Here is a 16,903-nt window from a genome sequence, read left to right as displayed (position 1 = left end):
ACAAAATAAAGTTCAATTACTGAACGTTTGTATTTTCCGTGGTTTTTACAAAAAATATATATATTTCTTTAATGAAACATATGCTTCAATAATAATGTTAGCAGGCTTCCACGGCCAGTGTCTGAAGTACCCTACCCGGTAGGTAACTTCTCCCTGATGATGGCGACTGCAATGTCGACCGAAACGTCGGTGAATTATTCGCCAAGGACACGGTCGGCTACAACCGAGAAGCCAAGCTACTTCGTATGATATTCGTGTGTGTGTGTATATATATATATAGCTTATATTATTTAGACTGGCTATTGGGCTTATATATGTGTATATGTGATTCATGATTGTTATCGTAATCTGGACCCACTACCATAAATTCTGAATAACGGAATAATTATTAAATTCGCAACAAACACTCGCCAGAGCCCCGTTATATGCTTCCAATACTTTTTTAGTGTTTAATTCAATACACACACTCATTGCCAGTTCAGTGTCGGATTGAAACTTCGCTTCCAAAAACGGAATGGTCGAACGGTTTTACACAATAGTTCTTAAAAAAAAATTATTTATGGCATCCCGTACGAAAATTTTTTTTACACAATGGTACGCCTATAAGTAACTGCAAAGAGTGCTGCTTATATTTATGAAATTAATATTTAGCAAAATCCAAATAGGCCATAGATAGAGCCCGGAAAAATTAGCAGATTCATTCGGCGATAGTAGGTACAGAATTCAAACACATATACCTTTTGGATGATTTTGCAATTGGCTTACTGTTCATGTGAACGAATCTCAACCAGTTATAAAACCTCAACCAAAGAAGGATCGAATCACGGACAAACCAGCCGAGACGATTTACAAGTAGGCAGCCAATGAACTTGCGTTATTTGCCCGCGTGTACCTGGGGAATGTGCAGTCTATCCTGAAGGCCATCGAAACCGCGAATTTTTACGGTCCCTAGCCATAGAAAAAAAAACAAATAACTTCAGTCTCATAGACATTGCAGGTGTTTGTTGCTTTTCTACTTAGTGTGATTAGTAGGGACCGGAAAAATTCGCCGTTTCGATGGTCTTCAGGATAGACTGCACATTTCCCAGGTACACTCGGGAAAATAACGCAAGTTCATTGGCTGCCGACTTGTGAGTCGTCTCAGCTGGTTCGTCCGTGATTCTATCCTTCTTTGCTTGAGAGGGTTTATAACTGGTTGAGGTTCGTCAAGATGAACAGTGAGCCAATAGAAAAAAATTATCTTAACAGGTATATGTGTTTGAATTCTAGCCTATCGCCGAATGAATCCGCGAAAATTTTGCAGGTCTGTATAGTGATTAGATGGGGGGGAAAAAAATGCTCGGTGTTTTATTTGCTGTGCGGTGCAGGAGCTGAGTGTCGGCTGAGCGGAGCGTGTGGCCTGTGTCCGCAGGGGACCCCTCCCGCGCCTGCGCGCTGCCGCCAGGGGCGCCCGGGACCCCTCCGAGCGGGGGGGGGGGGGAGGGGAGGGGCCGGGAGGCGCGGGCCCCGCCAGCCAGTCAGAGATGCGCGCGGCGCCGCGACGCTAGTCCGCTCCGGCCAGCCGCCAGAGACGACGCCTCCTCCTCCTACCCCCCCTGGGGCGCTGCAGGCGCCGGGACGCCGGGACGCCGACCCTGAGGACCTCCGTCGACGACCCTCCCCCTTCTACCCCCTCCACCACCAACCAGCACGCGGCTACAACCCCTCGGAGGACGTCGAAGCAACCCCCGCATCCAGACACACCGCCGGAGTGAACAACTACGTCAAGTGTCTGGGTGGAAGGAAAAATATAATATGTACGTCTTTGGTTCGCTCCATCTGGAACACCTGCATAAGTGTGAGATCCCTGTCTATCGAAAAAAAAACCTTTCAGTGGAAACAGTGATGATATATTTTTTTTTTCCTTCCCTGACTGTCGTGCGGTGAGCTTAAAATATTTCATTTCTCACCCGTTGTTCCTTCCCTCTATCGGACAGATGCTTAAAATAATGCTAAAAAAACAGTTGTTTTTTTATTTCAATTTCGTAATATTCCAACTTGAAATAAAAGTGTCATCAACATAAAATAAATACACATTCCACTGTGATTCTGTGAGTAATTTGGTTTTTCCGGTGTCGTAACTTTTAACAAAGCGCAGCACTTGTACCAAAATCCAAAAATCTTTTACCAAACTTGATCCTCTAAAGGCTCTCTCGCGATTAAATAAGTGTCGTATGTGTGTTCAAGACAAAATATATATACTTTGATTAAAACTCCTGGCATAATACAGACATCGCATTGGAGATGGACTCTTGCTGTCGCCTGGTGAACCGAAGAAAAGTCGTGTTCAAGTATAAAATGATAGTTATTTTACTGTACCACTGAACAACAATGTGAGTGTTGGCCTAGTGTTGGACCTTGGGTTTTAGCAATACTGATGTTGTGTCTTGCTCTGAAGATTTTTAAATTGGTTTCCAATCGTTAATTTCTTTTGAAAGTCATCTATGAAGTGTCAAAACATTGACTTATGAAAATTAACTGCATCCTTTGATTGGCGTTTGCACAGGATGCACAGTAACAATGGATATTCTATTGTGCCGGCGATAATAGTTCAATATAATTTTTTTTTGTGTGAAATGAGGGCAGGTCAAAATAAATAATGCAATAAATATTTTAATGTCGCTGTTAGTTTCAGACGGACCCAGATGGAAGTGGTAATATTAATCTTCTATAATTATTGAATACAAAACAAGACTTTATAATGTCACCGAAATACCTGGACTCTGAGGATGTTAAAGTGACATACGATTGTAACTAATTAAATATCTCAGATGCAGTGCAGAGGAACCAAGAAAAATTTCCGAAAAATGCTAAATGACACTGGATACAGTCCTAAGAAGGTGAAAAGAAAATTTCCCAGTAATTAATCGATGACCTACAATGCAACCAACAGGAAGTAAGCGAAAATTATCTCCGATGATGTTGCAAAGACACTGAAGAAGTAGGCAAAAAATGAAAGCTTGGTGATAAAAATGAAATTACCCAATGTCTCATACTCAGCCTAAAGTGAGGAGAAAAATTCATGTTGATCGCCTAAGGATGCAAATGGAAACCAAAGAAATACTGGACATGTTGGCGTGTGATTGTCAGTGTACTTTGACTCATCAGAAAGCAAGCAAGGTGAGTGGTATTTCAAAGAAATCTTCCAAGGACTTAGGCACACCCACAAGTGAAAAGAGGTAACTTTGGTGCCACCTGAAGGAACTACACCGATGGATATTATCACAGGTATTGTCCAAGAATTCACATGGTGTTCAAAACATTGAGAGTAATGTTTGTTATTTCAAGGACTTGATTTCGGCCCGATGCACTAGTGAGGATTTTCTCTTGAGAACTGATTCAGGATTCGTGTACAATTATAAGTAAGTTTTGGCCTTTGGAGAAATCCAGAAGAAACTTTAAGGACGTGTGCAGCCCAAGCAAGAATCAAGTCCAGGGCTTCTAATTGAATTTAAGAAGTCTGAAAGAAGTGTGAAAAAACACTAACCAAGATCATGTATTTTTAGAGTGTTCGAGGACTTGAGAGGAAGAGTGCAGGCCATAAGAGACACAAAAGTCGGGGCTCTGAGGGTCTTTGAGGAACTCTAGGGTAGTCAGGAGGAAAAGTTCAGGCCACAGAAGACTCAAGTTCAGGGCTCTGCTGGTCTTTGAAGGACTCGAGGGTAGTCTGAAGGAAAAGTTCAAGCCACCAGGGACTCAAGTTCAGGGCTCTGTGGATCTTCGAGGGTAGTCTGAAGGAAACGTTTAGGCCATAGAAGACTCAAGTTCAGGGCTCTGCTCGTCTTTGAAGGACTCGAGGGTAGTCAGAAGGAAACGTTCAGGCCACAGAAGACTCAAGCTCAGGGCTCTGTGGATCTTGGAGGGTAGTCTGAAGGAAACGTTTAGGCCATAGAAGACTCAAGTTCAGGGCTCTGCTGGTCTTTGAAGGACTCGAGGGTAGTCTGAAGGAAACGTTCAGGCAACAGAAGACTCCAGCTCAGGGCTCTGCTCGTCTTTGAAGAACTCGAGGGTAGTCTGAAGGAAAAGTTCAAGCCACCAGGGACTCAAGTTCAGGGCTCTGTGGATCTTCGAGGGTAGTCTGAAGGAAACATCCAGGCCACAGAAGACTCCAGCTCAGGGCTCTGCGGGTCTCTGAAGGACTCGGGGAAGTGCGCAGGGTCTCCTCCCAGGGGCCGCCAGGAGCCCCTGAGGGGGGTGTCCGTCGACGAGCGGGCGGCCATGCGCGAGCCCGGGATGAACGAGTCGACGTGCGCGGCGCTGCTGGACGAGGTGCCCTGGGTCGACCCGGGCCTGCTCGCGTCGCTGCTGGTGCTGGGGGTCATCGACGTGATGGTGGTGGTGGGCAACTGCCTCGTCATCGCCGCCGTATTCATGAGCTCCAAGCTGCGCTCCGTCACCAACCTGTTCATCGTGTCGCTGGCCGTGGCCGACCTCATGGTGGGGGTGGCCGTGCTGCCCTTCTCGGCCATGTGGGAGGTGTTCAAGGTGAGCCGACACCCTCTTCCTTCACTTCATCCTGCGTCTTCAACGTCTTTGGAAGACCTTCCCAAGGGCGCTTCATAGGTAGGGACGCCTGTATTTCGCGAATACATTTCGTGTCAAGGTATGTCACAAAACACTGTAGCTTTTTCTTAGAGTAATGGCGAATCGTGTGCGTGCAGCAGTACGGTATCCACATTCCCATTGGCCCCGTCAAGTACGGGAAATCACCTCTCGCCGACCACAGACAATAACTACAAGAAAAAAAAAACTACGGTGTTTTTCGATGTACCTTGACACGAAATGTATTCGCGAAATACAGGTGTCCTTAATCATAGGTCATTTAGAGGATTTGGAAAATTTTCTTTTCCCCTTCTGGGAACTGTTTCCAATATCATTTATCATTTTTTTCGGAGGTTCTTTTTCCTGGTTTCTCTGGACTGGATTAGAGATCACTTGCTTAACATCAACGGAATCTAAGCATTTCGGTGAGCCCAGTAGAGGGATTGTTCTAAGTCCTAGTTTGGTCTTTATTGCCGTTAGGAGATATTGTAATACAACTTCCATCTGGATCAGTCCGAAGCTACCAGTGACACTGAAAATATGTATTTAATAACTTATTTGAAGCCAAACCTTACATGGTGTCTTAGACCTCCAGAATGGACTCTACATTTATTTATTCTAGTGCCCGAAGGTAATTAGCGTCACGCTCATGTATACGATCGAAACAACTGATGAGCGCTTGGTCGGTCAACCAAGTTGTTCGGTGTCCACGAAAGTCTCGGAGGTTCCGTCGACTTACTCCTCTGTGCATAACTGTGCGACTTTCAACCGTATCAGATCAAACTCGAGGAATGTAACATACGTATTTTCTGCAGCGTGTTTTAGAGAACTCATTGGTAGGGACACCTGTATTTCGCGATTTAATTTCATGTCAAGTTATTTCACAAAACACTAGCTTTTTCTAAGAGTCATGGCAAATTGTGAGGGTGCAGCAGTACAGTGACCACATTCTCATTGGCCCCGTCAAGAGCGGGACGACACCTCTCACCGACCTCAGCCAATAACCACAGGAGAAAAGCTACATTATTTTGTGAAATACCTTGACACGAAATGTATTCGCGAAATATAGGTGTCCCTACTCATTGGCTTCACGTCTTTTTCTAACGCGTGTCAAAGTAACTGTTTTCCAATTGCACAATGCGTAGAAAATATATCTGCATGTGTTTGTAGGTCGGCATGGAGTTGAAAAGCACACCACGAAATGACAGAATCTGTGTTGTTTGAGCGCGTCGTGGTCCCTTGCCTGTGGGGCCAAATGAATTGGCACAAATGTAAACCGTTGGGTCCGAATTTGGGAAGACCCTGTTTCCATACCCTGTCCATCCATTCTGATTTGATTTTCGTTTTTTCGGAGGTTTCCCGAAATCCTTCCAACACTTGTGAATTTTGTTGTTGTTGTAAATGTAACAGAAATATTCATGTAAAATTACAGATATTTGTAAATTTGTACGTTTACACGAAACAAAATATATCCCACTACAAAACAGTGTTTGCCGTAATACTAGGTTTGGATTCTTACCCAGGAATTTCAGCTTTGTGTTGTTCCAGTACCTCTTACCTCTAGTAGTTAGAGTAATTTATAAACTTTCCACTAAATAGATTTTCATTATTAACTGCGCACATTAATAAGCATAATAAAACAAAATAATGTATAACTATCGAATATTCTTTTTTTCATGGTTTAAAAAATTATGCTTAATTAAATATAAAAAATATTTTAAAAAAAAATTATGTTACAATTTTCGTAAGTGCATTATCTCGAAGAAAAAAATTTCATATATGGAAAAATAACCATAGTCATGTGCTGTATGAAGTAACAATACATTTCCAGTAGTATATCAAACTATTCCTTGGCAATTGGATTCTAAAATAATCTTTTGTATTAGTATTTTTTCTCTGAAAAGAACACTGGGATGATTTATTTACTCATTTACTAAATTAATGTGTGTGCATTTATTTAATGATATATAATATCAAATAGGTCTGCCTTGATCGTGGAAACAGTTGTTGATTTTACCTCCGAGAATTCACACACATGCACAAAACCCTTGCAAATATACTGGTAAACAAATTTTTCGGGGAGACCAAAATTTTGTAGTTAAAATCTTCCTCGCTGTAAATTAAGTGAAAAAAAATTTATTGGTTGTATGCACGATGTATTCATAAATGTATATGCAGAATTCACGTTATTTCTACAGACTAGTGTTCATTTAAATGGCACTACTATATTTCACAACTAGAGAGCCAGACATTTTGAGGATTCACTTGGCGTCAGGCTTAAATTCACCGTTATATGCATACTGTATTCTCATATCCTTCCTTATTGGTAGACCCGGAAAAATTCGCGGGTTCAATGACCTCCAGGATAGACTCCACTACACTCTACACACTCGGGCAAATGCCGCCTGTTCATTCATTGGCTGCTGACTTGTGAGTCGTCTCGACCGAGTGTCTGTGATTCGACACTTCTGTGAGTGAGAGTTCCTGATTGGCCCTCATTACTCCAGATTAACAGTGAACCAGTGGTAGAAGCAGCACTAAGGTATAATTATTTTAATTGTAGCATATCACGAAATGAATCCACGAACTTTCAGGTCTCTACTTATTGGCTGTTATCTTTTGAGTTGGTAGAATGCGATTCTGTCTCTCTACTGCTAGCTGGTATTTGACTGGCTCATGGTCGCAGAGGGGCGTGTCTACATAACTGCGGACCAATCATCAATACAGTGCAAGAGTATTCAGGTTTTAATTCTAATTTGCGACCAAATGAAATCGCGAAATTTCCTTACCTCTAACAATGGTGCATGTTACATAGATGACTGATAAACAAAAATATCAAACATCATAAACAAATATCACGTTGGGTATTTTAAATTAAAATATAAATCAAACATTGACAAAAAAACTTATAACAAAACTTTCAAACATTATTTTAGTATTAAAATGGACTATTTTACTTTTAAACTAGGTACGCACCGTTTGTTCAGTAAGAAAACACATGTCATTCATTTTTTTTCGTATTACATTTTTAATGTGAATCTAAATAAACACATATCTCAATATCGTTAGGAAATAAAATGATCTTTATATTGGTTAAAAAAATAAATTCAAAGGTGTCTTCGTATAATGTGTCTTCACTAATTCAAATAACTTTGGAGATGAGTTCAAAAGTTTAAATTTTTACTCGCCGAAAAGAATTTTTGGAAGTACAGAAATGTTTTCTTGTCAAGTTAAGTCCGAAAACAAAAATGGAGAGCTTTAAATATGTAGAGATAAAATAACCTTCAAGCCAATAATAATATTTTTGGTATTTACTGAAGTGGTGTAATTTTCCTCATTATAAATCTCTCGCTGGATAACTAAAGCCAGGAGAAAGGCGCATTACTCCAGCCGCTATCAAATAAACAACAAAATTATTTATTCCAAAAATAATTGTCATAAGATACGCTTTTATCCGAGAGGAAAATATGTACACTTTAGACAGTACCTAAAGTCAACAAGATGGTCAAAGAAAAACTCGTGGTAGCAATTTTTCCCTTACACTCTTTTTGTCATCAAAACAAAAAAACTTGACACGTATTTTTTTTCAATAAAATAAATTACCAAAACCCAGCAAGATTTTAATGAAAATGTTTAAAGCTAAGTAATTGTGATACATAATTTACTAGTAATATAAAATTTTTCAAATCTTTGTTTAAAAAGAGGAATAATTTAATCCAAGGAAAATATTGTTTTATAAAAGATAATGACAGACGGTTGAAAAAAAATAGGTGCCGAAGCAAGACACTGCATGACAGCCAAGAATAATCTTGCGAAGTTAGTAGCCAAGATGGCGGATCTAGAGAACTTTCTACTAAAATGGGGACATGTTTTTTTTTTTTTCAATTCCTTATTATATATTTCCATTAAATTTGCTTTTGAAACTTTTTCATGGAAACTTTTCGAAATGTCACTCTCTTCTTCCCTTAGATGCGCCGTCCACGCTGAACTTCGCCTCATGCATCATACAGGCTGTTCGCTGATTATGTTCGCTAGCCAGATTTTCTAACGACCATCTTAGTCTACGTTGATCTTGGAAATGTCCATGCATTATTTGAATGTGCATTACATCATTGCGTTGAGTTCGTTTACGTATTTCCATGAAAGACGTAACATTTCTCCGACTGAAGATGAAAACATTATTGTTAGGGACAGGAAAAATTCGCGGTTTCGATGGTCTTCAGGATATACTGCACATTCCCCTGTACACTCGGGCAAATAACGCAAGTTCATTGGCTGCCGACTTGTGAGTCGTCTCGGCTGGTTCGTCTGTGATTCGATCCTTCTTTGGTTGAGAGTTTTTTACTGGTTGAGATTCGTCCAGATGAACAGTAAGCCAATAGCAAAATCATCTTAAAGTTATATGTATTTGAATTCTAGCCTATCGCCGAATGAATTCGCGAATTTTTCCGGTCTCTAATTATTGTCTATTGTATATTATCATAAGAATGATTTAATATGTAAAAAAAATTAAATGGATAATATTTATTCGTGCCTCTCTCACGACCTTACTAACGTCAACAGAATTTTTTGCCTAACATCGATTAAAAACTTTACGCTAACCTAGGACGCCTGCAAATACTGGAACGCAACCAGAGCGTGACGAAGCAAAGTCGGTAACATAACATACAGGTACCAGGCACCGATCTCTGCGCTATTTGCAAAAAAAAACACTGACTCATAACCGTGCGTGACGCATGTGCCTGAACTCAAAAAGACAATTTATTTGGAAAATGCGCATTCTGCCCAAAGAACTTTCATAGCGGCAGATTTTTTTAAAATGATAACTTCTATAGGAAGGTTTGGATGGGGAGTAAATTCATGTAGGTAAGTCGTAATCGACATGGTCAGTGACGTGTTAACGATATCACTATATCTGTTCCTATTAGTGTTAAAATTGTATTTTTGTTCAATTTTTATTTTAAATCTTAATTATACGATTACTGTGCAGTAAAAAGTGAGTATAAAATATATTGATATTCTCATATAGATATATAGTTTGGATAACGAAGAAAACGGAGTCTTTGTAGCAAAATAACCTAAAAATTAAGAACATCATTATTTATTTTTTTAACACCTGCAATTACTATGCAATGCGTATTTTATAGTAATTTAGGAGTTATTTTACTAACGTGATAAAACAAATTTGTTGTGTAGTAAAAAAAATTTTTCTCGTAAAACTTGCTAAAAAGTCTCTGATTTTCATCAAGAAATATTTTCTTATGTTGCACAATTATATTTTACAAAGTTGGTATTTCTTATTTCAAATTTCTGGACGTTCCTAGATCCCCTGTCCGCGCGCGGAGTGACCACGCCGTTGTTCTCGCAGCTTCGATTGCGAGATACTTCCAGGGCGGGGCTGAGAAGGTATACAAGCAGGGAGGGCAGGGAAGTGAAGAGGATGAGTGACCCATTTGGCGAGCGATAGCGGGCGACGAGCGACGAGCTTCGCGTGCGGGGATCGGATCATCGAGGGTAAGATCATCGGGGGGGGGGGGGACGGTGACACGGTGCGGCTTTACACGGCTGTTGTAACTATCGTAATGAAACGTTAGTTACATTAAACTGTAAATTGTTAAACTAGTTCTAAATCTATTTCTAAAGTTTTTGCCTAAAGGCCTAATATTTTAAAGTGTACTGTATTAAGTTTTCCCCTTGACGTGTGTTTTTGAATATCAAAACTTTACAGTACGTTTTAAAAAAAAAAATATTTTCCCGCTTAAAGGCCTAACATGTTAAAGCGCACTGTAATAGTTTTCCTTTTGACGTGTGTTTTTGAATATCAAATCTTTACAGTACGTTTTAAAAAAAAATGTATTTTCTCGTCCCTCTGTATTATTTTCTTTCACACCTCAAATTCTCCCGTTCCTGAAAATCTGGCGCTCTGTCGGCCCGCTCGTAGACCTGAAAGAGGCCCAGCCAGGCACGGACGACGCGGTGGAAGGCTCCCAGGTCGAGCGGGGGCTGGCACCTGGGTGAAGGGGAGGGGGGGAGCAGGAGGGGGAAGTTTGCGAGTGCCTGGGATTCCCCGGGTTGGCAGCGCTGCGGCGCACAACCGCTCAACCGCCACAATCGCGCGCGTCCCGTTCCAGCTCATTGTTCCGTTACGCTGTGTCCCGTTACGCTCATTGTTCCGTTACGCTGTGTTCCGTAACGCTGTCGGCGAATTTTTCCGGTCTCTAGCAATTCCTCGCGTTCTTCCGAGACACTGAGTAAATATTTAGTAACAAAATTGGGTAAGAAAACATATTAAATTTGCATTATCAGATAATCGAAAAAAAAGGATAAAACAAAACTTATTTAATTTGAGAAATTCTCATTGGCCCATAGCTCTACAAACTAAATTTATTTTTGAATGCATACATAATCTTTAGAAGCAGGAAAAATTTACGGATTATTATTTTTTGCTCACTATTCATTTTTAGAACTCTGGGACGATGAAGAAGATACGACCAAAGACGTATTGATAGAGCCTGAAAAAATTCGCGCTTTGGATTACCTCTAGGCTAGACTCCACTATACTCTACACACTCAGACAAATGCCACCTGCTCATTGGCTACTTTGACTCGTGTCACCTGTCAACTGGACGCTTGCAATTCGATACTTGTTTGGTTGAAGGTTTTTCATTGACTCAAAGTCCTTCAGTTTAACTGTGAACCAATCAGAGAAGCAATATAAAGGTACAGTTGTTTTGATTCTATCATATCGCGAAATGAATCCGCGAATTTTTCCGGTCTCTACGTATCGAATCACAGGCAACCCGTTTGGGACAATGAGCATGCGACATTCGCTTGAGTACTCAGAGGAATTTTTAAGTCCATCCTGGAGGCCATTGAACACGGGATTTTTTTTTTAAGTCCCAGATAATATTTAGCGATGTATAAATGCATGTATTTTACCACGTAACTCGTATAGCGGCTCCCGCGTGACACGTGTTTTTTCTCTTCCTCCCCGTGCGTTCTTGCACGAACTCCCTCCCACTTCCTCCTCACTTCTTTGCTAACCTCTTCATCACGTCGGGAATATCTTCTCTCTTCTACTCTTCTTCCGCCGCTAAACACTCGCCGTTCCTCAGGATGCCGCCGTGATTCAATTATTGCTTCCAGCTTCATACATCCTTCCTGTCGGCCGGGGGGAGTTTTTTTTACGTCCTGGCTATGAAGCAAGGAATACCAGACCAGGCACGCAGTGCTCATTACGTCACATTCAGGACAGGTATTTCTCGTGGGGGGGGGGGGGGGGCCGATGCAGAGCAACCATTGGGCTGCAATGAGTAGGGACTGGAAAAATTCCCGTATTCAATGACCTCCAGGATAGACTCCACGATCCTGTGCACACTCGGACACTCATTGGCTACTGACTTGTGAGGCGTCTCAATTGGGAGACTCGTGATTCGATCCTGCTTTGACTGAGGGTCTATAGTTGGCCCACAGTCATCCATGTTAACAGTGAACCAATAGCAGAAGTTTCATAAAATACAATTATTTGCATTTATTGCATGTCGTGAAATGAATCCGCGAATTTTTCCTATCTCTAGCAATGACGTAGAGACCTGCAAAAATCGCGGATTGATTTCGTGATTTGCTACAATTCTAATAATTATACCTTAGCGCTGCTTCTACCGCTGGTTCACTGGAGTAATGAGAGCCAATCAGAGACCCTCACTCACAGAAGTGTCGAATCACAGACACTCAGTCGAGACGACTGACTAGTCAACAGCCAATGATCAGGTGGCATTTGCCCGAGTGTGTAGGGTGTAGTGGAGTCTATCCTGGAGATCATTGAACCTGCGAATTTTTCCGGTCTCTAGCAATGAGATAGGCTTGCGCCAGTGGTTTTCTTCCACGCCATTGGCGGCTGTCTGCGATAGAAGCCATCGCTCTTTTTTGTCCGGGCCATTCAAGGACGCGTTTGCTTCCGCGCTGGATGGCTGTGATTGGTAGAGACCGGAAAAATTCCCGGTTTCGATTACCTTCAGGATATACTGCGCATTCCCCTGTACACTCGGGCAAAATAACGCAAGTTCATTGGCTGCCGACTTGTAAGCCGTCTCATCTGGTTCGTCTGTGATGCGATCCTTTTTTGGTTGAGAGTTTGTAATTGGTTTAAATTTGTCAAGATGAACAGTAAGCCAATAGCAAAATCAACTGAAAGGTATACGTATTTGAATTCTAGCATATCGCCGATTGAAACTGCGAATTTTTCCGGTCTCTATTTATAACCCCCCTCCTCCCAATTCCCCCCGAATAGCCACCGCCAAGTCGCGTCGTCGAAGCAGCACAAAACGCGATCTCGCTCGGGCGTTCGACGGCGCGTAACTTTCTCTGGCGCATCTCTCCCATCTTCCGCGCAGCTGAACAGGAAAAAGTCTGTATATTTTTTTTAACATCCCCCCCCCCCCGTGGCACAACACGTCTGGGGGATGGGGGGAGAGAAAAAAATGGAATGGAAGAGTTGATTGAAATCGTTCCACACACGACTGCGTCTAGCGACCGACGACAGCATAGTGTCAACGTGGTTGTACAGCCTGGGAGAGCATGTGAGAAACACAAAACCTATATATTGCGATAGTACGTGCGTGAGTAGCGAATAATCCACCGACGTTTCGGTCGACATTGCAGTCGCCATCATCAGGGAGCAGTGTTACCTACCTCGGTAAGGTACCTGCACCCTGATGATGGCGACTGAAATGTCGACCGAAACATCGGGTGAGTTATTCGCACAAGGACGCGACTATAACCCAGAAGCCAAGCTACTTCAGACAATTGGCCGCGAAAGCCTGCGAACATTAGTACGTGAGTAGGCCTTCATACACCTTTGAATATATATACTGTATAGAAGTCGCCAGCCCAGGTTAAAATTTCTAATACGGTTTTGAGGTAGTTGGTTAGTTCACCGCCGCAATCGCCACCATCTCCAGGGCATCGACTTGCGGTGGTCCCTAGCGGACAAGTGTCGAACTCTTCAAACACCCCTTCCCCCTCCTGTTGAACGACTTTGAGCTGCAGTGAATGATTGGTGGGGGGTGCGGGGAATGACAGCGGGCGACAGTGCTGCATTCTAACGTGTACACAACAACTAAGACGATACAGGGCGTTACGGCAGCGCACTGCAGCGGTGAAGTTCCCAAGCTGCTCATTTTACGCTCTTGAAAAACGTAGAGTAAATCCTATCCACTCGCGACTTCTATACAGTATATATATTCAAAGCATACACTGTTGAGTTTTTTTTTTGTAGATGGAACAGAAATATCCATGTAAACTTGCAAACATTAGTACATTTGTACATTTTTTTTTCGTGAAAACAACTAATTGTACCACTACAGAAATTTGTTCGCAGAAATAATGGGTTAGGATTCTGCGTGTTGTCCCAGTACCTCCAAGATCTAAAGTTATTTGTAGGGGCCGGAAAATTTCGCGGTTTCGATGGCCTTCAGGATAGACTGCACATACCCCTGTACACTCGGGCAAATAACGCAAGTTCATTGGCTGCCGACTTGTGAGTCGTCTCGGCTGGTTTGTCTGTGATTCCATCCTTCTTTGGTTGAGGTTTTATAACTGGTTAATGAACAGTAATGCCAATAGCAAAATCATCTGAGAATACGTATATGTATTTGAATTCTAGCCTATCGCCGAATGAATCTGCGAATTTTTCCGGTATCTAGTTATTTGTAAATCGTTCCTTGAATAGCTTTCCAGCAATAACTGCGCACGTTAACGAGCACATTTAAACACAATAAAGTCAAACTGTTGAGTATTTGATTATCTTTTCCACGTTTCAAAAAATTTGTTACGAGTTGTTTATATGTCCGTTTCCGTTTTTGTTGGTTTGTAATAAATTAGTACTTTGTCAATGTGTGTTTCGGCCTGTCCTTTGTTCCGTGCCTGCTACCAAGTTTTTTGCAACCGTTCCTAGGCATGTGGAAATTTTTTAATAAAAAAATAAAAAAATTGAATAACTTAATTCCTTGGTTGCTAGCGATGATAAGAGACCGGAAAAATTCGCGGGCTCAATGACCTCCAGTATAGACTCCACTACACTCTACACACTCGGGCAAATGCCGCCTGTTCATTGGCTCGTCTCGACCGAGTGTCTGTGATTCGACACTTCTATGAGTGAGGGTCTCCGATTGGCCCTCATTGCTCCAGATTAACAGTGAACCAGTGGTAGAAGCAGCGCTAAGGTATAATTATTTGAATTGTAGCATATCACGAAATGAATCCGCGAATTTTTCAGGTCTGTAGCGATGATGATGAGATGAGATTGATGTCCAACGTGGTGTCACAGTCCGAGCGTATTGCCGTGAATGGGTTGTCGGGGGGTGTGTAAGGGGGGGGGGGGTGGTAGTGTCTCGTCGGGGCATTTAGCGGAGCCGCGCGGAACGCCTGGAATCCATAGGATTTGCGGGGAGGGGGGGCAGGTTCCCCCTCCCCCAACCCTGTCGCGTCAAAGCGCCCCGCTCCGAACAATCTGATCCCGCCAGGAATTCGCGCCGCGCGCTGCCTCCTGTTTGGTTGGGGGTGGAGGGGGGTGGTGGTGTTTAGCCGCCCGACACACAACTACCGTTAATAAGGCAACATCCTGATTTCGTGTTTCTGCACACGTTTATCAATAAATTAATGATATAACCATACTACATTGTTTATAAAAGTATTTTTCCCCCTCCCAACTAACTAATGGATTATATGAAAGAAATTGAAAAAAAAAAAAAAAAAAAATCATATCTGTCCTAGCATGTACTGAAAGTATGAATTAATTTGTATCAGGTTTTTGGATTAACTGTTTCGAATGTAGCCTTCGTCTGCAAACACTTTGTAATTGGTATATCATTTATTAAATCAATAAAAAAATTAGATTAACACGAAACCGCAGGAACCATATATTTTTTTAAGGGTTTTGGGGAAACATAATTTTTATTGATGTCCTAGAAATAAAGTGAAAACGAAGCCTGCTTACGAAGGGTCGATCAAAAACTGTATCGCATGATTTAATGCTTTCAGTACGTGCTAGAACTGACATTAAAAATTTGCTTTAAAATTTATAAATCACTATTAAATAACGACTTTTTTCTAGCAGAAAATACCTTTTTGTAAATACTCAAACATGTGTGTATTATGCGTAGAGACCGGAAAAATTCGCGGGTTCAATGACCTCCAGGATAGACTCCAATATCCTCTACACACTCGGGCAAATGCCAACTGTTCATTGGCTGCTGACTTGTGAGTCGTCTCGTCTGGGTGGCCTGTGATTCGACACTTCTATGAGTGAGGGTCTCTAACTGGCCCTCATTACTCCAGATTAACAGAGAACCAATGACAGAAGCAGCACTAAGGTATAATTATTTGAATTGTAGCATAACACGAAATGAACCCGCGAATTTACATGTCTCTAATTATGAGTCAATTCAAAATCACGTGCAAAAACAGGAAATAATAGAAGCAAAATAATTTATGATAATGCCACCGCAATGAATAGTTACGCAGGGGCCTTGGTTCAACGTGAATTTTTTTTTTTTTTTAATTATTTTACAAACATATCCTTTCAAGGAATGTCCTTGTAAAAGTACAAATATATATACAGTGCTCGAAAGGCGTATGCCTTAAAATGTAGAGACAGATGGAGTACATCCTGCAAATCCCTGACCCAAAAAATCCTTCAGTCGCTATGAAAGCTTAAGTATTTCATTATCAGTTGCACCAAAGAATATCTGAGTAAATGCAGAGTTTAGAGTCTATTTTTCACCAAAAGGCCTGCGATGAAACAGCGTCCTTACACTTAAACACTCATTCAGTTTGACACTCGTCTCACACTCTAGTGAAGAATAGATTACCTCAAATCAAACGGCAAATTTTTCAATGCCTGCGAAAGTTTACTGATGATCTTTAGAAATATATTTTTTAGGTCCAAACTGTTTCGTGTGCAGTAATTAAATTAATTCTTCGTTTCCATGTATCCTATTTAATAGAACAAGCATTCTAAATGAAACAATACAAGAAAACAGAACACGTTAAATTTTTTCCGCTTATTTCCCAGTTCAAACCCATTGTGAATACCCCGCGTTGAATTCTATTAAACGATACATTGTTTCGTGCAAATAGCGTATTATCTCATGACGCAGAAATTTCATTTATCGCATTGGCAAGGGGGGATGAAGGTTTTGTTTACTTTTTTTATCTCGAGTGTTTTTTAATCCGTTGAGTGCTGATTTATCAATTTAATACAAAAATAGCACTCTGAATACGAGTTGAGTACATTGAAGCGATACATATATTTGATATGCCA

At 41.5% G+C, this 16,903-nt stretch overlaps 1 protein-coding gene across 4 annotated transcripts in view; it reads left to right on the top strand.

Annotated features, from left to right (window-relative positions):
* Nucleotides 1-16,903, top strand: part of LOC134537049 (octopamine receptor Oamb) — a 189,524-nt gene that overhangs the window by 102,892 nt on the left and 69,729 nt on the right. For all 4 annotated transcript variants that reach the window (XM_063377275.1, XM_063377273.1, XM_063377274.1 and 1 more), the window contains one exon: nt 1,412-4,524. In XM_063377275.1, the coding sequence (XP_063233345.1) occupies nt 4,258-4,524 (267 nt within the window). In that variant the 5' untranslated portion in view covers nt 1,412-4,257. The remainder of the gene's footprint in view (nt 1-1,411; nt 4,525-16,903) is intronic.

Source organism: Bacillus rossius, chromosome 11 (genome assembly GCF_032445375.1).
Source record: "Bacillus rossius redtenbacheri isolate Brsri chromosome 11, Brsri_v3, whole genome shotgun sequence".
Lineage (NCBI taxonomy): Eukaryota > Metazoa > Arthropoda > Insecta > Phasmatodea > Bacillidae > Bacillus > Bacillus rossius.
This window is presented reverse-complemented; position numbering and strand designations above follow the sequence as displayed.